Below are 20,040 nucleotides of genomic sequence, written 5' to 3' on the forward strand. Positions count from 1 at the left end.
AACCGAAAACTATACGAACTTGCTTTACAAGTCGACAAGCGTCTTCCAGGCGCCAAACCCTTCATACTCACTCTTGTTGTTGTCACATAATATATATTGTACATTATTAATTACACAGAACGTCTTTGTCGTTCTTGCATATGAACTCAGCGCTATGTAAATGAAGTCGAAAAGTTGTAGCGCCGCGCCTGCGCAGTTTCCCTTACATCTTTTCGTATCTGCAGCGTCATTTCTTTGCCACTTTGCTTTCTTTATGTCGAAAAAACACTTAGTCATCAGTGCAAATTTTTAACTCCACACTTATTTTTCGTCTTTACAGTTCTTCGAAAATCAGCAACGAGCTCCGAATGCGCAGCGAGTCAGCAGTACGCGACGAACGATTGTAAAAATCGAAATAAAAAACACACGCATACAGACAGTGTCAAACGCAGCGACGCAGCACAGGCATTAACAGACAGTTTGTTGCAGACACGCAATGTGCTAGAGTGCTAGCCAGCTAAGCGCTAAGAGACAGTTGCGATTTTACGCAAATCAACCAACGCGCCACACATTTCGCAGCCAACAAGTAAAGTTATACTTTAGCGTACCTTTCAAGCGAACAGTAATCTTAACAACAACACGCACAACATATGTAGTTGATGGCCTCAATTGAAACAGAGATGCCGCCGATGCATGCGGCTGAGACCGGTGGCGTGGCCGGTGGCGGTGTTGCCGACAATGGCAGCAATACCAGCAACGGCAACGCTAATGGCGGCAACAATGCCGCAGCAGTCGTCTCGAGCGGACCGCATTCGAATAGTAGCGGTGTCGCCGAAGCCGGACAACCGGGCACGAATAGCAATAATAATACGATCAGCGCCGCTGCAGATTCCAGCGATAACCAGCCGGGCACACCGCAGCCACCCACTAATGGCCAATTAATTGCCAACAACGAACAGCAGCAGCAACAACAACAGTTGGGTCACAATCCCTACGCCATGTACACTTCGGTGGCGACCACAACAAATGGCAATGTCGGCTTGCCACATATGTACGGTGGCAGCATTTACGCCACAGCTGGCAGCCAACCAGATATGCAGCAGCAGCAGCAGCAACAACAACAGCCACCATATCCCAGCTATTTGAACTCATTCGAGCAGTTCTACCAACAGCAGCAGCAACAACAACAACAGCAACATCAAGCGGGTGCTGCTATGGATTATGGACTGATGTATGGCGCTGGCGGCAACAGCAATGGCAGCAGCGACTACAAGTCCAACCAGTCGGCGGTTAGCAATGTGCGCTATCACCCCTACCTCAACAACCCGACCTCATGTAGCACCGCTGACGGCAATAATCGCAACGGCACGCCGGAAAACAATACTAATGGCGTTGTCAACGGTGGCACATTACCGCTACCACAAAGCAGCGCCGCCGTATCGACCACCACCAATTCGCTGAGCCCACGCTTGGTCAGCTCCAGCAGTCCAACATCGACTTCGACACACATGCAGTTAAGCGGTAGCTCTACGACCGGTTCGCCGGGCGGCAACTGCAAACTACAATGCAAGAAATGTGGACTCATGTGCGCCAGCGACAATGAGCTGCAAGAGCATATTACTAATGTGCATGGCGCCTCGCCATATGGCAGCAGCGGCTACTCCAGCTCGCCGTACATAAAGGAGGAACTCTCTTCGGGCTCGCAACAACAGGCCACAGCCACACAGGGCGGCAATCCGGGCGAGCTACTCGATTTGGATTCACAAAAGATGGTTTATCCGCCCGCACCCGGCAGCATACAATCACTGCTACATCATCCACATCAAATGCATGAGCCAGCAGGCGGCAGCGATCCATTGCACTCCATGCACAGCATGCAACAACGCGCTTTGCCCGGTTGGGAGCAGCCACAACCGCCAAATAATGGCATGCAGGAGGGTATGCCAGCCTACATGCAGCAACAGTCCACACAACCGCAGCCAGGCCAACAGCAGACGGATTTGAGCGGCAAGCCACCGCATGCGAATCAATCGCCGTATTACTCGCCCAAACAGTCGCCCTATCATGTGCCAGGCAGCATGCCGAACGGCGCAGCTGGCATGGGTATAAAACAAGAATATGGCTTGATTAAAACTGAGTATCCCGACTCACAGAATTATGTGGATAAGTCATTTGATCCCACTGTAACCGCTGATATATGTCAACAACCCCCGCCCTCCGTACAACAACAACAAATGATGCCGGTTTCCTCAAGCCCAGCTGAGTTTCCTACGACCACAACTGGGCCACAGGATCCGCAACAGCAGTATCGTGGCTTTGAGCCACCCTCTTCGTCATCTGTTAATCCAGTCAGTTTGCCTACTAAGGCTGCCACTTGGAAGTCGAATGAGGCACGTCGGCCGAAGACATACAACTGTACCGCTTGCAACAAGTGGTTCACCAGCTCGGGACACCTAAAGCGTCATTACAATACTACCTTGCACAAGAACGCAGTCAAGTCTAGCGGTCAGCCAGATCCAGCAACGCTGCCCATATCTGCGCACCATCATCCGACACGTGATCCAACCACAACAACCAAGTCACATAGTCGTCGCAATAACGCTAGTGCCGCTGCAGCAGCAGCAGCTGCCGCCGCCGCCGCACAACAACAGCAACCACCTGCACCGGTGCAACCACCCGAACCGCCTAGAAATTCGCCGGACTTTGCACAGGGTGCGGGTATGGGCATGTCGCAGTACTCCGCTTCACCATCGCCGACACAACAAATGCAGATGAACGGTGTAACGTATGGCGCCAACCCAGGCGGCTATCAGCCACAGCAACAGCAGCCACAATACTTGAATCAAGTGCAGTCATCGACGAATAGTCATTCGCCCAGCCATATAAATGTGCCGGGTATCTCGCCAAACAATTCACAAACCGTCTTGAACGGTCACCCAAACGGGTTAGCAGGTCCCTCCGCCCCAGTAACACCACAACCAATGCCGTCCTCCCACACGAGGGGCCTGCTGAACAAAACAACAACCACTACCACAAAGAGCGAACCCTTGGAGGACAACTACCCGCACAGCAACAACAGCACAATGCACATTCGCTCACCGCAGCAGGAAGCGGAATCGGACATGGATCCGGAGCTGGACAACACACTGCCGTTGGAGGAGCGGGATCGCTCCCAAATGGACATGGAAATGCTGCAGCAGCAACAGCAGCTACAACTGGAAGAGGAGGCAGCAGCAACAGCAGCAGTGGCAGCGGAACAGGCACAGGAGGCCGAAGTGCAGTTACAACGCCACCGTCAGGCACAGGCGGATCTGGAACAGGGGGAGGAATTGCAGGTTTTCCACCATCAGCTGTTGGAGGAATTGGGGGGGCCGCAACGGCATTATCACAACACAACGCCCACGCTCAATCCGGCGTCGGAGCACAGCATGCGAGCGCTATCGCCCCTTATTACCTCCCACCAGGACTACCACCAGGAGCAGCTGCGGCGTCCGCCGGGAATGGTGGACAACATTTTCTCACCCATGCAGCCGCCAGCGGCAGTCACTATGCCAGCCAATATAATGGATCCCCAATACAACATCCTACCTTTGGGTATCAACACGCCGCCGCTGCTCAGCAGCAGTATGCAGCTGCTGCCGCCGCAGCCGCCCATCACCAGCACGGCTACTACGGTCAATATGGGCAACATCCATATGGTGCACAGCCACCACCACACCCAGCAAGCGGAGCCGGAACAGCCGGAGCGGCTGGTGTTACCATCCATGCGCAGTATGCTGCTCAACAATACCAGCATACAGTCGCCGGTGGACCACATCAATTCCATCACGCCGCAGCTGCTGCCGCCCATCACCACCACCACACAGCAGCTGCTGCCGCCGCTGCAGCAGCAGCCGCAGCTGCACACCACCAACACCATTCCATCATTCCAGCAGCTGCAGCAGGAGTCGGAGCTGGCGCCGCTGGAGCCCATAATGACTTATCACACTATTATTGGTAATGAGACGGCAACGTCTAGCGAAGATGGAGAAGTGGTTACCATTAACAGCAGTCACAGCAGTAACGAAAGTAACGACTACATACACTTGTCCACAATGGATACATACAACGGAATACAACCACAGCAGATGATCACCGCTGACGGGCAATTACTACAGTTTATGCCCTCTTCACTAATGACTCAGCCGTTGTTTGCATTGCCGCCGCATAGCACATTACGTGAGTCATATCCACGTTCACCGCAAGAGGGCGACTTGCCGCCGGCTCATACAATTTTAGGCACTGGTATGCACATGCAAGAGCACCTGTACCTACAAGAGCCATCGCAGACAATGGACAGCGGTGCAGTTGCACCGTATTCACCAAAAGCTGAACTGCCCAGCCCGGACACGACCAGTAAAAGCGATATTAATACAACCCTTACGAACCAAAATGATGAAAGCGACAGCTCTACCGCTGGCAACAATACCAATATAATCGACACAACCACCGAGAACACCACCGCGAACGCCCGAAAAAACGCCACCAAAAAAGCTCCAAAACCACGTAGACCGACTAAGCGTCAAAGCGCATCAAAACGGAAGATTTCGCCTTCGCAATGCACCACTTCGCCACGCTCCATCACGTTACCGAATGGTCGTGTCAAATGTTTGGAATGCGATAAGGAGTTCTCCAAAAACTGTTACCTCACACAACACAACAAGAGCTTCCACTCCGGTGAGTACCCATACCGTTGTGTTACCTGCGGTAAACGCTTTGCTGAACCGGAGGTTCATCGTGTGCATAACTCACGACATCAAGCCACCGATAAGCCACACAAATGTGATCAATGCCCCAAACAATTTCACCACAAGACCGATTTACGTCGGCACATTGAAGCCATACACACGGGCATGAAACAGCATGTCTGTCCATTGTGTAATAAGGGCTTCTGTCGTAGAGATCATTTGCGTAAGCATGTTGAGACGCATTCGCGTCCCAGAGTAGTCGCTAGACGTGTGCTTAATGCCATAGTTGCAGAGGGCTTATTTGATATGTCGGAGCTGGAGAAACCATACAGACCATATGAAAATGACACGACTACCGAGACGAAAGACGAAGAACAAGACCAAAATAACAAAAGATCAGGTCAGGATCAGTGCACAGAACCGAAACAACCCAAGGCCAAGAGGCGAAAAAAGAATAGTAACGTTAAGACCGAGTCAGTTGAGATGCCACCACCACTACATACAGCACCAAGGGCGCGTGCAACGTCGACGGCTGTAAGTGGTGAATTAGACGAGAATAGCTACTTAATAAGTTCGACTGACGAAAGTTACTTAGATGCCGATAGTTTGATTATCGAGGATGGCGGGTTAGAAGATGAAAATAGTTATATAATTAAGGAGGAACCATATGTAGATGGTATGCCATATGCAGAAGCTTTGCCAGAAAAGCAGCTGTCAGCCTTCTTTTGATCAAGTGACAGCAGTAATTAGCGGAAAGAAATATTAGAAATACCGAAAAGGAATTGTAGTTGGGTCAGGGTTTTTAGAGTATTTTACAGTAAATAAAGATGAGGTAGAAACGTAACATTCGAGTTATTTGTGTATAGAATAGAAATAAAAGAGAAGCAGTAAGACCACAAACAAATCAGAGTTTTTGGGGAGGTCTCAGCGCTAGTACTTACAGTATTTTGCAACGGCGTTTGCAACGTCTGAGCTGCTAAGTATTAGCTGCGGGTTCGAGGTTTGTTATGTTTTAGGATGTTTGTATTACAAGTATACTTCAATATAAATGGTGCTACAATTTCGGTCAACGTAGAGAGTAGCGTGACGGAGACTCGAATAGGAACGTTTGTATTACTGTGTTACCATTCTTCTTTGAAGACGAGCAATCCGGTAAGCGTCACAGCAACAAGGCGTTCGAGAAACGTTAGTTCTTCACGTCTCAGTTGCTAAGACGTTCGAGAAATGCAAGTTTCAGCACCTCTCAGCTGCTGAGCTCTAATTTGGTGCTCCAGACTCTAAGCTTCCAGATGTATGTAGGCAGCTCAGGAGAGCAGCGTATAGGAGCTAGAGAGCTCATTTAATCACAAGATTTGTTAATGTAGCGCTCAATTTAAGCTGCTTAAAGTGATCGTTTTTATAAAAACGCTTTCGCTGCACTTCGGCACAGATTTTTACGATAAATCTCAGCTAGTACCAAAGCAAATTATGCAACATACGGACAGCGTACTTAGTTTTGGATTTAGGAATTAGCAAAAAGTCTTTAGACGATAATGAAAATGACTGTACCCTCAATGCAAAAGTGGGTTTCGAATTTTTGAAGAGCTATTTTATCATACTAGGTACGACTTTTAGTAGCAAACCAGTTAGGTTTCAAGTGTAGTTGAAATAAACTGTGGACCAGACAATAAACCGACCAAAGTAACGTAAGCGTTGTGCCGTTACAGCGGTCCGTAGACGAAAACCGCGCTGCGGTGTGTGTCATAGCGCGTAAAATGCGAGGCGCCAGTGCCTTAACGGTGTGTGAAAGTGTTGAATTAGTAAAATTAGCGGCGAGTCCACTAATTGGCGCTGGATAGTTAGAATTTTTGTGAGTTTTAAGCGCAATAACTGTGACGTCTTAGGGGTTATGTTGTGCTTAACTTGACTACTGCACGAAGTTGTGCAACTAACGGCGCTGTGCACTGATTCGGACGCCTAAATCATACGTTTATTTGCGGCCTTAGCTACGAGCCGCTTGCCAAATGCAACCAAAACCACCTCAAAATGCCATATTTACAAGTACATAACCTAGATTTGTATGAATTGAATTGAATTTATTATTTTCAACGCAAATACCTCAGCAGCTAAACAATGGAATATACTCAGGGTAGCCAACTAAAAAAATAGTATTATATAATTTATACATAAAATGAAAATTATTTGTATTATTTTTTGTTAATTACAAAACCTCATAATTTTAATTACTCGTAATGCAACGCTCAAAACCAATACATTACCTATTTATGTATATTGTATTCATTTTTGTATATTTTGCATTTACATAATATTTTTTTTTTCATATAAAATTTGTATAATTTTGCAATTGAATTTTTTCGCATAGAATTTGCATAGCGTAAGTGCACTTACGCCGTTTTTGTAGTAATGCCAAAATTATGTAATGCACAAGTATTTGAATGAAACAATAATGAATATTTGTATTAACTAACCTTAGCTTACCTTTTCTCTGCATTAAAATTGAAAAGTAACTTTGCAAGTTTTCGAAAAAATATTTTTGCAAAGCAGAAGCAGCAGCAATTGCACGGAAATGCGACGAAACGGCTTTGTCGTTTTAGTATTATATTTTGCTTAGTATTACTTATTTATAAAAATCGCGGCGCGCATACAGCAGTGTATTTGTAATTAGCGCACAGCAACCGCTCATTAATTTAATTTAATTTAGTTATAAACTTTATTTTCAACTAATTTTGTTTATATTTTATTAAACAACATGCAAAAAAGAATATATTTTGTAAACAATTGCAAAGGCTGTACTTAATTACAATAAATAAAAAAATACAACTTAAAAGAAAAGATATTTTTTTCTAATAATTTTAAGCAACGCTTAAGCACTACTTAACTACAGTGCTCCAATACAGGTTTGCATTTGTGACAGTGTGTGCAAAGATTTCTTTATATGCGAAAATTTAAGTTTATGGTTTATACATATAAAAAATTGTTTATAGCAATCAAAATTTAATTTATTTACTTTAAGTTTTGTTTTTTTTTTTTATAACACGCTTGTTAATAAAATTTTTTGTTACAAAATTTTAAATTTCAAAAATTGCCAATAAAATGTTTTGAGTACCAAAATTTACAGTATTTTAATTTTGAAATAAATTTAAAAGAAAAATCTTTATTTTATATTTAAATAGATTTTTTTTTTTAATAAAATTTTTTTTTTTTAATTTTTTTTTAATAATTTTTTTTTAATAATTTTTTTTTTAATAAATTTTGTTTTTAATAATTTTTTTTTAAATTTTTTTTTTAATAAATTTTTTTTTAATATTTTTTTTTTTTTAATTAATATTTTTTTTAAATTAATAAAAAAAATTAAATATACATAACTCAAAATTTAAATTAAATTTTTTTTGTATTTAAAATTTTTCCAGTTTCCTTAAATTGCCAAATTATATAAGTAAATACATATTAAATAAAATAACAGATAAATTCAAATCAGTTAAAAAATAAATTAAACTAATTAACTAACTTCAATTTTCAAAGAAAAAAAATAAAATATATTTTTTCAAAAAAAGGCAAGCCAGTTTTCTTTATAACTAACTTCAATTTTCAAAAAAAACAAAATATATTTTTTCAAAAAAAGGCAAACCAGTTTTCTTTATAAATTTCACCTTTTTGTTTTCACTAAAACTAAAAATATTTTTTTTTTTAATTTATTCAAATTTATTATTTTTTCAATTTTTTTGCAAAAAACAAAACTAAACTAAACTTTTCTTAACATATTTTTTAAGTTTTTCTGAATATTATTTTCACCAATATTTTTTATTTTTTTCAAAATTAATAAAACTATTTTTTTTTCAAAATATATTTTTTAGATTTTTTCTAAATTAATAAATTATTTTAATTTTATTTTAGTAATTTTTTTTAAATTATTAATTTTTTTTTTAATTTTTTTTTCAAAATTTTTTACTTTATTTTTTTTTGAAATATAAAACTAAAAATTAATAAAACTATGTTTTTTTGGCCAAAATATATTTTTTTATTTTTTTTTCAAAATTAATAAAACTAATTTTTCTAAATTATTTAATTTTTTTCAAAATTTTTTAATTTATTTTTTTTGAAATATAAAACTAAACTAAACTCTTTTTAGAATATTGTTTTTCAGAACATAAACATTTTTTCAAATTAATAAAACTAATTTATCTAAATTATCTAATTTTTTTTTCAAAATTTTTTACTTTATTTTTTTGAAATATAAATCTAAACTAAACTCTTTTTAGAATTTTTTTTTTCAGAATATAAAAATTTTTTCATATTAATAAAACTAATTTTTCTAAATTATTTAATTTTTTTTTAATTTTTTACTTTATATTTTTTGAAATATAAAACTAAACTAAACCCTTTATAGAAATTTTTTTTTCAGATTATAAATATTTTTTCCATTTATTTTTCAAATGTTTTTATACTTTTAAATTTTTTTTCCCTAAAATATTTGGAAAAAATTTTAAATAATATTTTTGTTCTAAAAAAATGTTAACATTAAAATCAATACAATTTAAAATTAAAATTTTTAGTTCCTCAGATAAATTAAAATATGCATCTTAAACTCTATTAGTTTAATTTATTTTTTACATAAACATAACAAAATTTTTTTTTGAAAATATTCTTATAATTTCATTTTTAAACACATTTAAAATCTTTCATAAACAAAAATGTTTTTTTTCAAATTTTTTTCGAAAATATTTTTATAATTTTATTTTCAAACTCATTTAAAATTTTTCATAAACAAAAATTTTTTTTTTTTAATTTTTCTCAAAAATATTTCATACTTTTTCTTATATTTTTCATAAAAAAAAGTTTTTTTTTTAATTTTTCTCAAAAATATTATTATAATTTTGTTTTTTAATTTTTTAAGCAATTCGTTTTAATTTTTCGTTTTCAAAACACTAAAACTAAACAATACCTTTTATTAATTCTTTTTTCTATTTTTTTAGTGGTTTTTTTTCTTTAAATTTTTAAAATTTTTTTCAAAATATTTTTTTCCAATATTTTTTGTTTTTTTTTTCTAATATTAAATCGTTTTCAAAACAATTTCAACTAAACTTTTTAGCTTTTGTTTTCTACAAACTTAAACAAAACTAAACTTTTTTCATAGTCATTTTTTAAATTTTTTCAAAATTTTATTTTTTATTGTTTTTAGTAATATTTTTATAAATATATTTTATATTTTTTTCATATACCAAAAAAAAAAACTTTCAAGAAAACGCACACTCTGTTACAAAAGCAAGCATACATTACTCTCACTCATCATTTTTGTCTTACAAAAAACCATTACATGAAACATATATAAATAAAAATATTATAATTTTGTAATACTCATATGTACATACATATAGATATATACATATATACTCAAAGCTTAACGCCATATCTATTAATTAATTATAATTTTAATTTAGTTTTAATATATAAATTGTAAAATTTATTCTTTGCCATACAGTATAAAAAAAACATAACAATAATTATTTTAAGTCTACGGAAAAGCTCAAAATTACTTAAAAATTATTTTCAGTTTAAAAACAATTTCGACATTTTTTTTCAAATTTATTGTTCCTTGACAATGAGCGCTAAAAAAGATATTTTTAAAACTTTTTAATTCTTTTGAAGTCTTCTTACTTACATATATTTTTTTTCATTTAATTTTTGTTTTAAATTAAAAATAATTTTTATAATTTATTTTTCAATTAAAAATCATTTTTTAAACAAAAAAAAAATTACGAAAAAATATTTAATTTTTTTCAATTAAAAAAAGTTTTTTAATTTATCCCAAAAATTTTCGAAAAATTTAATAATAAATTTTTTACGAAATCAAATTTTTAAAATTGTATAGTATTTTCTAAAATTTAATTAATACAATTAAAGCTTTTATCGAAAATTCTCAAACTTAAAAAAAAAATATACGTAAAACACTATCAATAATTTTTTGCGCTACATTATTTTGGCAACACCAATACCTACTTGAGCTTAAAACTTTTTCTGCAAAAGGAAAAGTACACATAATTCGCGCTAAACTGCGAAAAATACTCAAAATGACCAACAGCCATAAAAGCTACTCGTATAAAGCTTACATAACAGTTACCTAACCGTTATGTGACCTTTATGCATTTTTTCTCGACTGAGTTTTTATGGCTTCTGGTCAGCCCAAAACGCATTAGTTGTAAAGTAAGGATTTAGTAAACGTAAATGGCAAAGTGCTTCATGATTTTGTACCTAAACTAATAAATAAAAATTCATTGTTTGAAAATATATATTTTGAAATATATAAATATTGAAATTTAAAAATGCAAAAAAGAAACAAAAACATTTTTAAATAATGTTAAAGATACTCGTACGCTGCGCGTGGCATATACTTATGTTAGTATTGTTTAGATTTTAGTTATTAATAGCTTTGATGGGCATAAAATTGCCTAAAAAACAAAACAAAACAAAAAAATTATCAAATATTTTATGGATGCATGAAAAGCAGAAAAATAAATTATTGCAATTGTGTTTACAAATGAATGTATATATTGTGTTTTCGTTTTATTTGCTTTTTGTTGGTGAAATTTTGAATTTTTTAGGTTTTTTGCATGTTTGGCAGCTTTATGTGAGTAGCAATTGGGTTAAAAATTCTCTTACTTTTTTGTACTTTTTTTAGCATTTTGAAAATATTCAGTATCGAAATTAAAAATTTTTACATTTCGTGTTTAATTTTTAACCGCATAATTTCTCAAAAATTTATGTTGTATTTTTTAAAAAACCTTTTTGTTCCATTTAAAGCTTGTGGCAACACTTATTGTGAAAGAAAAGGTATTTAATTCGCTTAGGTGGTAACATACAATCTGTTCTTGTCTCAAAGTTTTTGAAAACAAGCCTTTTCAATATTCTTTACTCCTGCAAATTCCATTAAAACAATTTTGGCCTCATTTTGGCGCTTAAAGCTCTATTCTTTTCAGCCATTTAAAGTTCTGTACTCATATGAAATTTTTACAATAAGATATTATACTACGCGACAATTAGTTTAGGACTTGGTCCAACAAATCCACAGTGCAGTGAAAGTGATAAGACTTCTTTCTTCAAAGAAAATTTAATTAGAAACTCATTAAGCAGGTTTCCAACACTTTGGCAATATATAAAGCTCTTTCTTAAAAGACCACTTTAATTTTGAGACCAAAATTCGCTCCACCTAAGTCAAACGGACCATCGCTAGAAACAAAATGTGGTACAAGGCGCGACAAAGCTTCTGAAAACTGACACATTCCTACCGAAACCAGTTGTAAGTTAGATATTAAAGATATTTTGATTTGAATAAAAGATTCTCGTTGGAAATGATATTACGTATACTTCTGGAATATATGTAGACCTTGACAGAAAAACTGACCGTTTTGGTAGGAAATATTTTAAGATATAAAATAAGATAAAGCTTTTGAAAACTGGCACATCTCTTTCGAAGACCGAAACCAATTGTACATAAGTTGGTTATTCTACCTCTGCTTTGGATGAAAGATTTTCGATGGAACTGGTATTACAATACTTTTGGAATATAGACCTTAACAGAAAAATTGATCCTCTCCGTAGTAAATAATTTAAGATATAAAGTATTGATTCGTAAAACAGATGTTCTAAAAGCTTAATCTATCTTAAGCTATAAAACCTTTAAATCAATAATGAAGGACATAATATATTTTAGTGATGTGTTTTGGATATTCCAAGAACTTTTTAGCAGTTGAAAGACATACTATATGTAACTACATATACATATAACTCAGAGTTCACTTTAGGATATTATGCTTCTGTAGAAGTTGTTCTTAAATCTTTAAAATAAAAAAAATATAACTCAGACTCTAGTTTAGGGTACTATTCTTCTATAGCCTTTGTTCTAAAATCTGTAAAGTAAGTTAAAGATCCGATAATGCTATCCAGTTTTCTTAGAAAGTATTACAGTCCTGGTCTGCACGTTATTTCAAGAACTTTGTCTAAGAAATATTTCACAATCTTGCTCAATGAAAAGTCGATCGATCGATCTCTAAATAGAAAGATGGAGTATCCTTTTGAGCTTTTTGGATAACATTATCGAACTTCTAAATTGAAAGCCATTGTAAACCATATAACACAACTTTTCGAAGCAAGAAGCAAACAAAAATATAGGATACTCGTATTAAGTTAGATTCAGCAAAGCAATAACCTTTCGTTGGTTGAATAGATCAAAGTCCAGAATTAGTCGGACGCCTTTAACTCAACTTTAGTGTTGAGTTGTTTAGTCGAAGAGACCGAAACCCATGTCGTCGTCTTCCTCGGACTCCAGCAGCAGCAGTAACAAACTTGGTGGGGTCCTTGATGAACTCCTCTCACTTAATAACTCTGATAAATATTTCTCTTCTTCGCTTGCCTTGTTTGTCCTGCACTCTCTTCCACTCTTTTCATACTCATTGGCAAGACGCATTGACAAGACTACGCAGTCAGCGTATGGGGTCCTTACAGTAGGATATACTGGAGGAGATGTCGTGAGATATAGTGAGACCGAGAGTCTGTTAAAGTTCGCGTGAAGCGCAGGTATCGTAAAGGATGATTATTCCTGAAGGCAACTGAACTCTATCTGGTATCAGAACTGGTCTATGTGTGGCTCATTGGCCTACCAGATTAACCTGACCTAACTTAGCCTATAATGAGAACATTTAGTTCATTAATGTCTTCACAAAAAGAGTTTTGTACTTTCAATTTCTAAGTTTTCAAATTCTTTGAGCCTTTGACTAGTTACAAAGTAATCTAATAGCTTTTAGGTCCTAAAAATTTCCAGATATAAACACTCAATAAACTTGACTCTTGCTCTAAGGTTCTGGAAGGGCATGTTGCTGAAAACAATTTTTCTTAATTTTGACATTTTTCTGGGGTCGGAAGCCTTATGAGATGAAATATTTAATCCTGAACAGTCTCTGTAAGATAGGATAGATACCCGGGTATTCATTTTATGAACAAAAATAGCAAGTTTTTAATTTAGAAAAATGAAGTTGTGTATAGTATGAAGCTGGTTTCAGGCCTCAGAGGTGGTAATCAAGATGGTAAAATAACTTTATATAAAAATTTCTGGAAAGATTGTTTCCGGAAAATAATTAAATAAAAATTGTATGTGCATTTGGTTAAATATATATATTGTATATAATATGTATGTACTATATAAAAATATGTATAAAACGTGTACATACATATGTACGAGTATGTATAATTTATGTGCCTGTATGTGTAGCTGTGTGCTATCTAATGCTGCTTTAACTGGCCTTGGTCAATAATTTTTGTTTTAATTTTGTTTTTATTTTTTGTTTACATTTTTTTTCGCCGTCAAAATTTGAACTTTTCCTTGCTCTGCGTAGTTGTTGTTTCTTTCAGACTACACAATGTCTCATTGTAATTACGAAAAACAAGTTTTTGAATTCGAGTGAATTGGCCGAATTGGGAATGTTTCACTTTTTGTCGGTGGTTTGGGACAAGAAGATATTGGTGAGAGTACACACACATACATACAAATGTGTATATGACTATATGAGCGTATGCGAAAGAGTTTGCTTCAATATAGACACACATATACATATGTACATACTTATGTATGGTATTTGTAGGTGTACATATGACTACGTAATTTATTCGTATGTAGTTAGAAGAAGAAAGCGAAAATCTTTTGTAGCAAGAATCGAACTGAAAAATCATGCGTTGCACGTTAGCTAAAACAACAACAAAAATAAAAACAACAGCGAAGAAATGTAAACAACAACAAAAATAAAAAAACTATAAATAAGACTAAAATAATAAAAAAAATAAAAACAACAACTACAAAAAAACAATAACAAAAAGTAATTTAAGAAATTACAACAACAATAACGGTAACAAAAAAAATAACAAAACACGAAAAAATATGAAAATTACACCCAAACAGAAAGCAACAACAAGAATATAACAACAACAACAACAACAAGGAAAAAAGTATTACAACAACAAAAAGACCGCTTATATCAACAACAACAAGAAAAAGTATAACAACAACAATAAAACAGCAACAACAGCAAAAATAAAAACACGAACAATTTAAAAAAAGGACACCAAAACAATAACAAAAACAACAACAAGAAAAAGTATAATAACAACAACAATAAAAATGTAACAACAGCAAAAAAAATCAAAAATTAAGAAAAAGTTAATGCAAAAAACACCAACAACACCTAACAATTTTATAAGTCAGCTATTCAACAGATTGTTGACAACAAAAAGAGAACAACAAATAACAAAAACAAAAAAAAAATAATGCTGCAGCAACAATAACAAAATTTTTATTTTTACAAGCCAGCTATCTAAGAGATCGGTGACAACAAAAAGGTACATCAAAGAAAACAAAAAATCGCATTAACAACAACAACAACAATTTTTTTATATTTTTTTATTTTATAAGCCAGCTATCTAGCAGCTCGTTGACAACAAAAAAGCAACAATAAATGACAAAAACAAGAATCAAATAAAAAAACATCCCAACAACAACACGTAAACAAACCAGTCTTAACGTTTACTGTGTTATGCCTTTTCCAAACCCAACCAGCTACGACACACAAACGGCAAGCAATCGGCAATTAAACCGGCAAAATATAACGACAGCAGAAACCACCCTCCAGAAGCATATACACACACATACATACAAACCAAGAGACAAACATATGTGTAGCTAAGTGTCTTCAAACACACATACAACGCTAAATAACTTTGATTTTTATTATTTTTATTGAATTCTTCTACTTTGCTTATGCTTATTGTTGCTTGCTTTCGTGCACAGACAGCGCTGTTGCGCCTGAAGGCAGTTGGTGCGACTTGGTTGCTTGCTTTGCGCATGCGCAGTCTTCGAAACAACTGTCTTCATTGCATATTCCACAGAAATACACACACACAGACATTCATAAATACATATATACATACATATGCACTTATATGCTATACATCGTTACCTATGCACGACTGTTACTTCGCTTCCCGACATTTCTGATTCCTTCTACTGATTCTCCTGTTTCTTCGCTTTCGACTTCTATGTAGGCATTTCTTTACGTTTTTACTTCATTTCCACTTCGTTTCGGTTTTTGTGTCGCTTGAAGTTGTTGTTTTTCTTGGCTACAATGAAAACCGGTTTGATTTTTGGGAGTTTTTGGCAGCGGCGACATGTGTTCTTTTAGGCACAGACTGTTGTTGGTTTATTTTTCGCTTTGGTTGCTGTGATCTCAGTGTGATCTTACTGTATGATGTTGGTTTCTACGAGCCACTTGGCGAAATTCCAAAATTTAGCATAGCAAGTAGGATGGAAGACAGCGCGCATTTAAAGTGGCGAAAATTTCATTTGTAAAAGAATTCACAAAGTATATGTTATAGTATCTAATAAAGAAAGCTGTAAAAATGTTACATGATCTTACATGATCATGTTAAATCAAGATCGTTTAGCAGACAATTGCAGTGATCTACTTTAAGTAGATTCTTCACTGAAGATCAGTTACATCAAAGCTCCCACCGAGCGTAGCTTCCGCTAAGGAAAATTTCTGGAATGTATAGATCACTTCGGGAGCAGCCTAAGACCAGTTACCATAATGTATTGATCATTTCTGTGGAGGTCTAAGATTATTTGCAATATATGTAGTAGATCACTTCAGGAGTGAACTAAGTTCAGTTACACCAAAGTATACATATATGATCTATTAATCATTTCAGGGAGGTTTAAGGTCAGTTAGTCGAAATCTGTTTGGCTTTACTCGCGATGAGTTAAAAAAGCTTCTAGAATTGGTAGCACAAAAGAAGTTGATCTTATTCGGGAACTTGAAACGAATCGCTTCCATATTTTTTTTTAACTTTTTGGGATTACTGAATGCTATACATTTTACTTCGATGTCTTCTGAAGGACATATATCTTTTTATGAAGAACTGAGTATCTAAAAGAAAGAACAGAATCAAAAAAATTTCACAATATTGCTTGAAAGTATTTTACTAAAAGACATAGGGTTTTTAATGAAGATCTAATACTGAAACTAGAGAACTGATCCCAAAAACCATCACTTCTTAGTAAATTATTATTCCAACGAGGCTGGTTTCGAAGGTCTGAAATTCTGAAAAAGTTTAGTACTTTGTAGACACACTTAAGACTTTAAATTCTTGAGAGTTTCAAGGGTTCTAGAGTATGCCTGATAAGTTTCCTAAAAACTTAGGCCTTTTTTCTAATTCTACTACAGAATTAATGGAAGTCAGAAGGGATATTTAGAACCACGAAGTGAAATCATGATGCATATAGCCTTAAGAAAACTTATTAGAAGCTACATTGCCCATTCCGAAAGACCTTTCATAACAAAAAGTTATGAAGCTTGCAAATTGTTTCTTGAAATATCAAGATCGAATGATCAATAAGGTTTACTTTTTGTGACATTCTTAGTAGAACCAAGGGAACTGAAACTTTTAAGCATTCCTTGTTGAAAAGCTAGAAGCATATTCAACTTCCTCCTATAACTCTAGAAATCCGTAGAAATCTAATTAAGCTTCATTTTATAGCACATAGTTCACATCCGCTCTTGAGATTTTTAAAAACATCATATAGCTCAAGTTTATATAGATTTAACTGATGCCAACAGTTAACAGAAGTGTTGCAAGATCGCCTTTGAGATCCTGAAGACTTCTTAGGATTTTAGTTCCAGCTAATTCCAACGATCAACATACTTCTAAAGCATAAATTAATATATCTTATGTTTGAAGATCACTTATACACTTTTATCATACTTAGTTAACAGAACTGTTAATGACATATTGAAGATCATCTTAGGGATCATATGGAACCACATATAGATCTCAATCTGCTCTAGAGGTCTTGGAGAATATTATAAGAGCTCAAGTTCATGTGGATCTGATTCCGATGATCTTTTAAAAAATATAACTAGCATAATTAGTTAACAGAACTGTTGCAAGATCACTTTGGAGATCTTGAGGAACGCCATATAGGTTAAAGTATGCTCTACTGATTCTGGGTTTCATTTTAGTTAACGGACTGTTACTGACGCATGCTAGAACGCTTTGGAGATCCTATGAAATACATTAAAGATTCAAGGTTATCAGGTTCAAGGTTATCAAGTTCATATAGGCTAAAGTTCGCTCTAGTAATTCTGTGTTCCATTCTAGTTAACAGACTGTTACTGACATATGCTAGAACGCTTTAGAGATCCTGTGAAACACCTTATGGATTCAAGTTCATTCTAGAGATCTTGCATTCCATCATACATATGTATGTGTCCAAATTCGTAGCGATCTAGTTGGCTCCAACAATGTTATGATTAGTAAAAATCTTGCTAACAGCGACCTTAGTGACATATACAAGATCACCTGAGAGATCATTGAAAATTCTGTACAAATTCAAGTTCGCTATAAAAATTCTGGATTACATTATATACATATGTCGAAATTAGTAGTAATTTAGCCGAATCCAACCATCTTCTAAGTTATGTAGTATTCAGGAGCAGAAATTAAACTCTTCAGGCTAATTGAATTCTATGTTATTCCACTTCTTAGCGTCTACGCCAAAATTTCTATGTATCTACATACAAATTGTGTCATAGCTTCTCTCATCTTCCTTTCTACACACATTCTGGCAAGTAAACCAAGCGTTTGCTTTACGCTTCCTTGTTTCCTACTTTTCGTAGCCTTGCTTTAAGCCACATTTTTGTAACTATCGCTGCTTGTTCTTTAGCACCACCCGCTCTTACGTAGTACTCTTGGGGTGGATCGTAAAACAGCGCTCGGTTTTTTCAATCGTAATGATCTGCTTGATCGCATATTCTTTTCTAAATTCGGCTGGCTCAATTCTAATTTACTCAGTTGCTATCTATGTTCTTTGGTAGCTATTTGCTTATGTGTTCTTCTATCGTACATATGTATACTACGTTTGTTTCCTTTTCCGAATTTTGAGCGTTCTTCACTCAGCTGTTAAGGAACAACGTTGAGCACGAGTGTGGCAGCTTCAACTGTTATGCCGCAGTCGTTTCGTCACTCACACGCATACATTCTCACGTCTTTTAACCACATTTGAGTATCTACTCTAGCTGCTGCTGTCTTTCTTTACCCCTCTCTTCGTTGAGTTTCTCACCTTCGGTGACTCAGGTAAAAATCTTTATTGAATTTTTGAAGTTCTGCAGCTTCGCAGTTGGTTTGTACGCTGTTGTTGCTTCAACAACAAACACACACACATTCACATATACACAATTTTAAGTGTGTCTTCTGGCCGCTCTTTTATGGCTTGGCAATCCTGCCATTGTCTTTTCACTTCATCTGCACTTTAACGACAATGTGTTCGTCATTTGTGCTTGGTTTTCGGATTTTCGGTTTCTTCGAAAATTCTTGCAGCTTAGCAAAACCAAAAATAAGAAAAACAACAGCTGCCGCAAACAACAACAATGTGAAAGACGTTAGCTGCGCAGTGGTCTTTTGTAATTACCACTGCTGTGGCAGGACAGCAAGATCGACCAGAAAAGCAAAAACAACAGCAAACGCAATGCAATGACATAAATAAGAACAACAAACGCAAAAGTAAAAAAAATTAAACAATTAAATTTTGTAGTCGCAGCAAACAACAATGATTCACAGTTTTCTTTTAATGCCATCCCATTTTCGCCCCCCGCGCCCGCCTGCGCAACGCATTGTCGTCTTAAAATCCTTATAGCAGCCAGTATGGCTGTATTTTATGGCTTTCGGCGTTAACTATTTTGTTTTTATTTTTATTTTTTATGGCTTTGTAGTTGTCTTAATTAAAAAATAATAAAAAATAATTAAGCCAAGCGGAAATTGGAAATCGAAGATTTTGTTATACAACTGGAAGACACTATGAAGAAAAAAGGAATAAATCTTAAATCGACGCTCAGATACTTATATAGCTATTTGGATTTAGCGCTTAAAATTTGTTTTAAAAAATTCTTCTAATTCACCATTGGAAAATAGTTCACCACAATGGACTGCAATTATCAACGGATTATGAAGAACCAAGTCTCTATCACAGTTTTTGAGGATATTTTGTGAAATCACCTGAAAATAAAAAAAGAAGCAGCTGGGATCAGCATCCAAGCCCAAGTACCAGAACCATCGTCCAATCCGAGTATGTACGAAAATATATCCAACGCAGACTAATTACCAACAGTCTTCTAGATTCTTTAGGGATTTTTCCTAATCAATGAAAAATCGTAGAACACTTTTTTCTTTCCTCAGATGTGGAAAGCTCATCATCTCCAATAGGAAAAACTGAAGAAACCCATATAACTTCGAAACCACA

General features: G+C 35.6%; 1 protein-coding gene across 4 annotated transcripts in view; it reads left to right on the forward strand.

Annotated features, from left to right (window-relative positions):
- The window catches only part of LOC105232172 (signal element on autosome protein 2), a 55,064-nt gene that overhangs the window by 14,971 nt on the left and 20,053 nt on the right, over nucleotides 1-20,040 (forward strand). For 3 of the 4 annotated variants that reach the window (XM_011213796.4, XM_049456653.1, XM_029552755.2), the window contains exon 2: nucleotides 320-5,597. In XM_011213796.4, coding sequence (XP_011212098.2) covers nucleotides 639-5,435 — 4,797 coding nt within the window. In that variant the 5' untranslated portion in view covers nucleotides 320-638 and the 3' untranslated portion in view covers nucleotides 5,436-5,597. Of the gene's footprint in view, nucleotides 1-319; nucleotides 5,598-20,040 lie in introns of those variants that run through there. The other variant, XM_049456654.1, reaches the window with a different exon arrangement.

The sequence above is a fragment of the Bactrocera dorsalis genome, chromosome 4 (assembly GCF_023373825.1).
Source record: "Bactrocera dorsalis isolate Fly_Bdor chromosome 4, ASM2337382v1, whole genome shotgun sequence".
Taxonomy (NCBI): domain Eukaryota; kingdom Metazoa; phylum Arthropoda; class Insecta; order Diptera; family Tephritidae; genus Bactrocera; species Bactrocera dorsalis.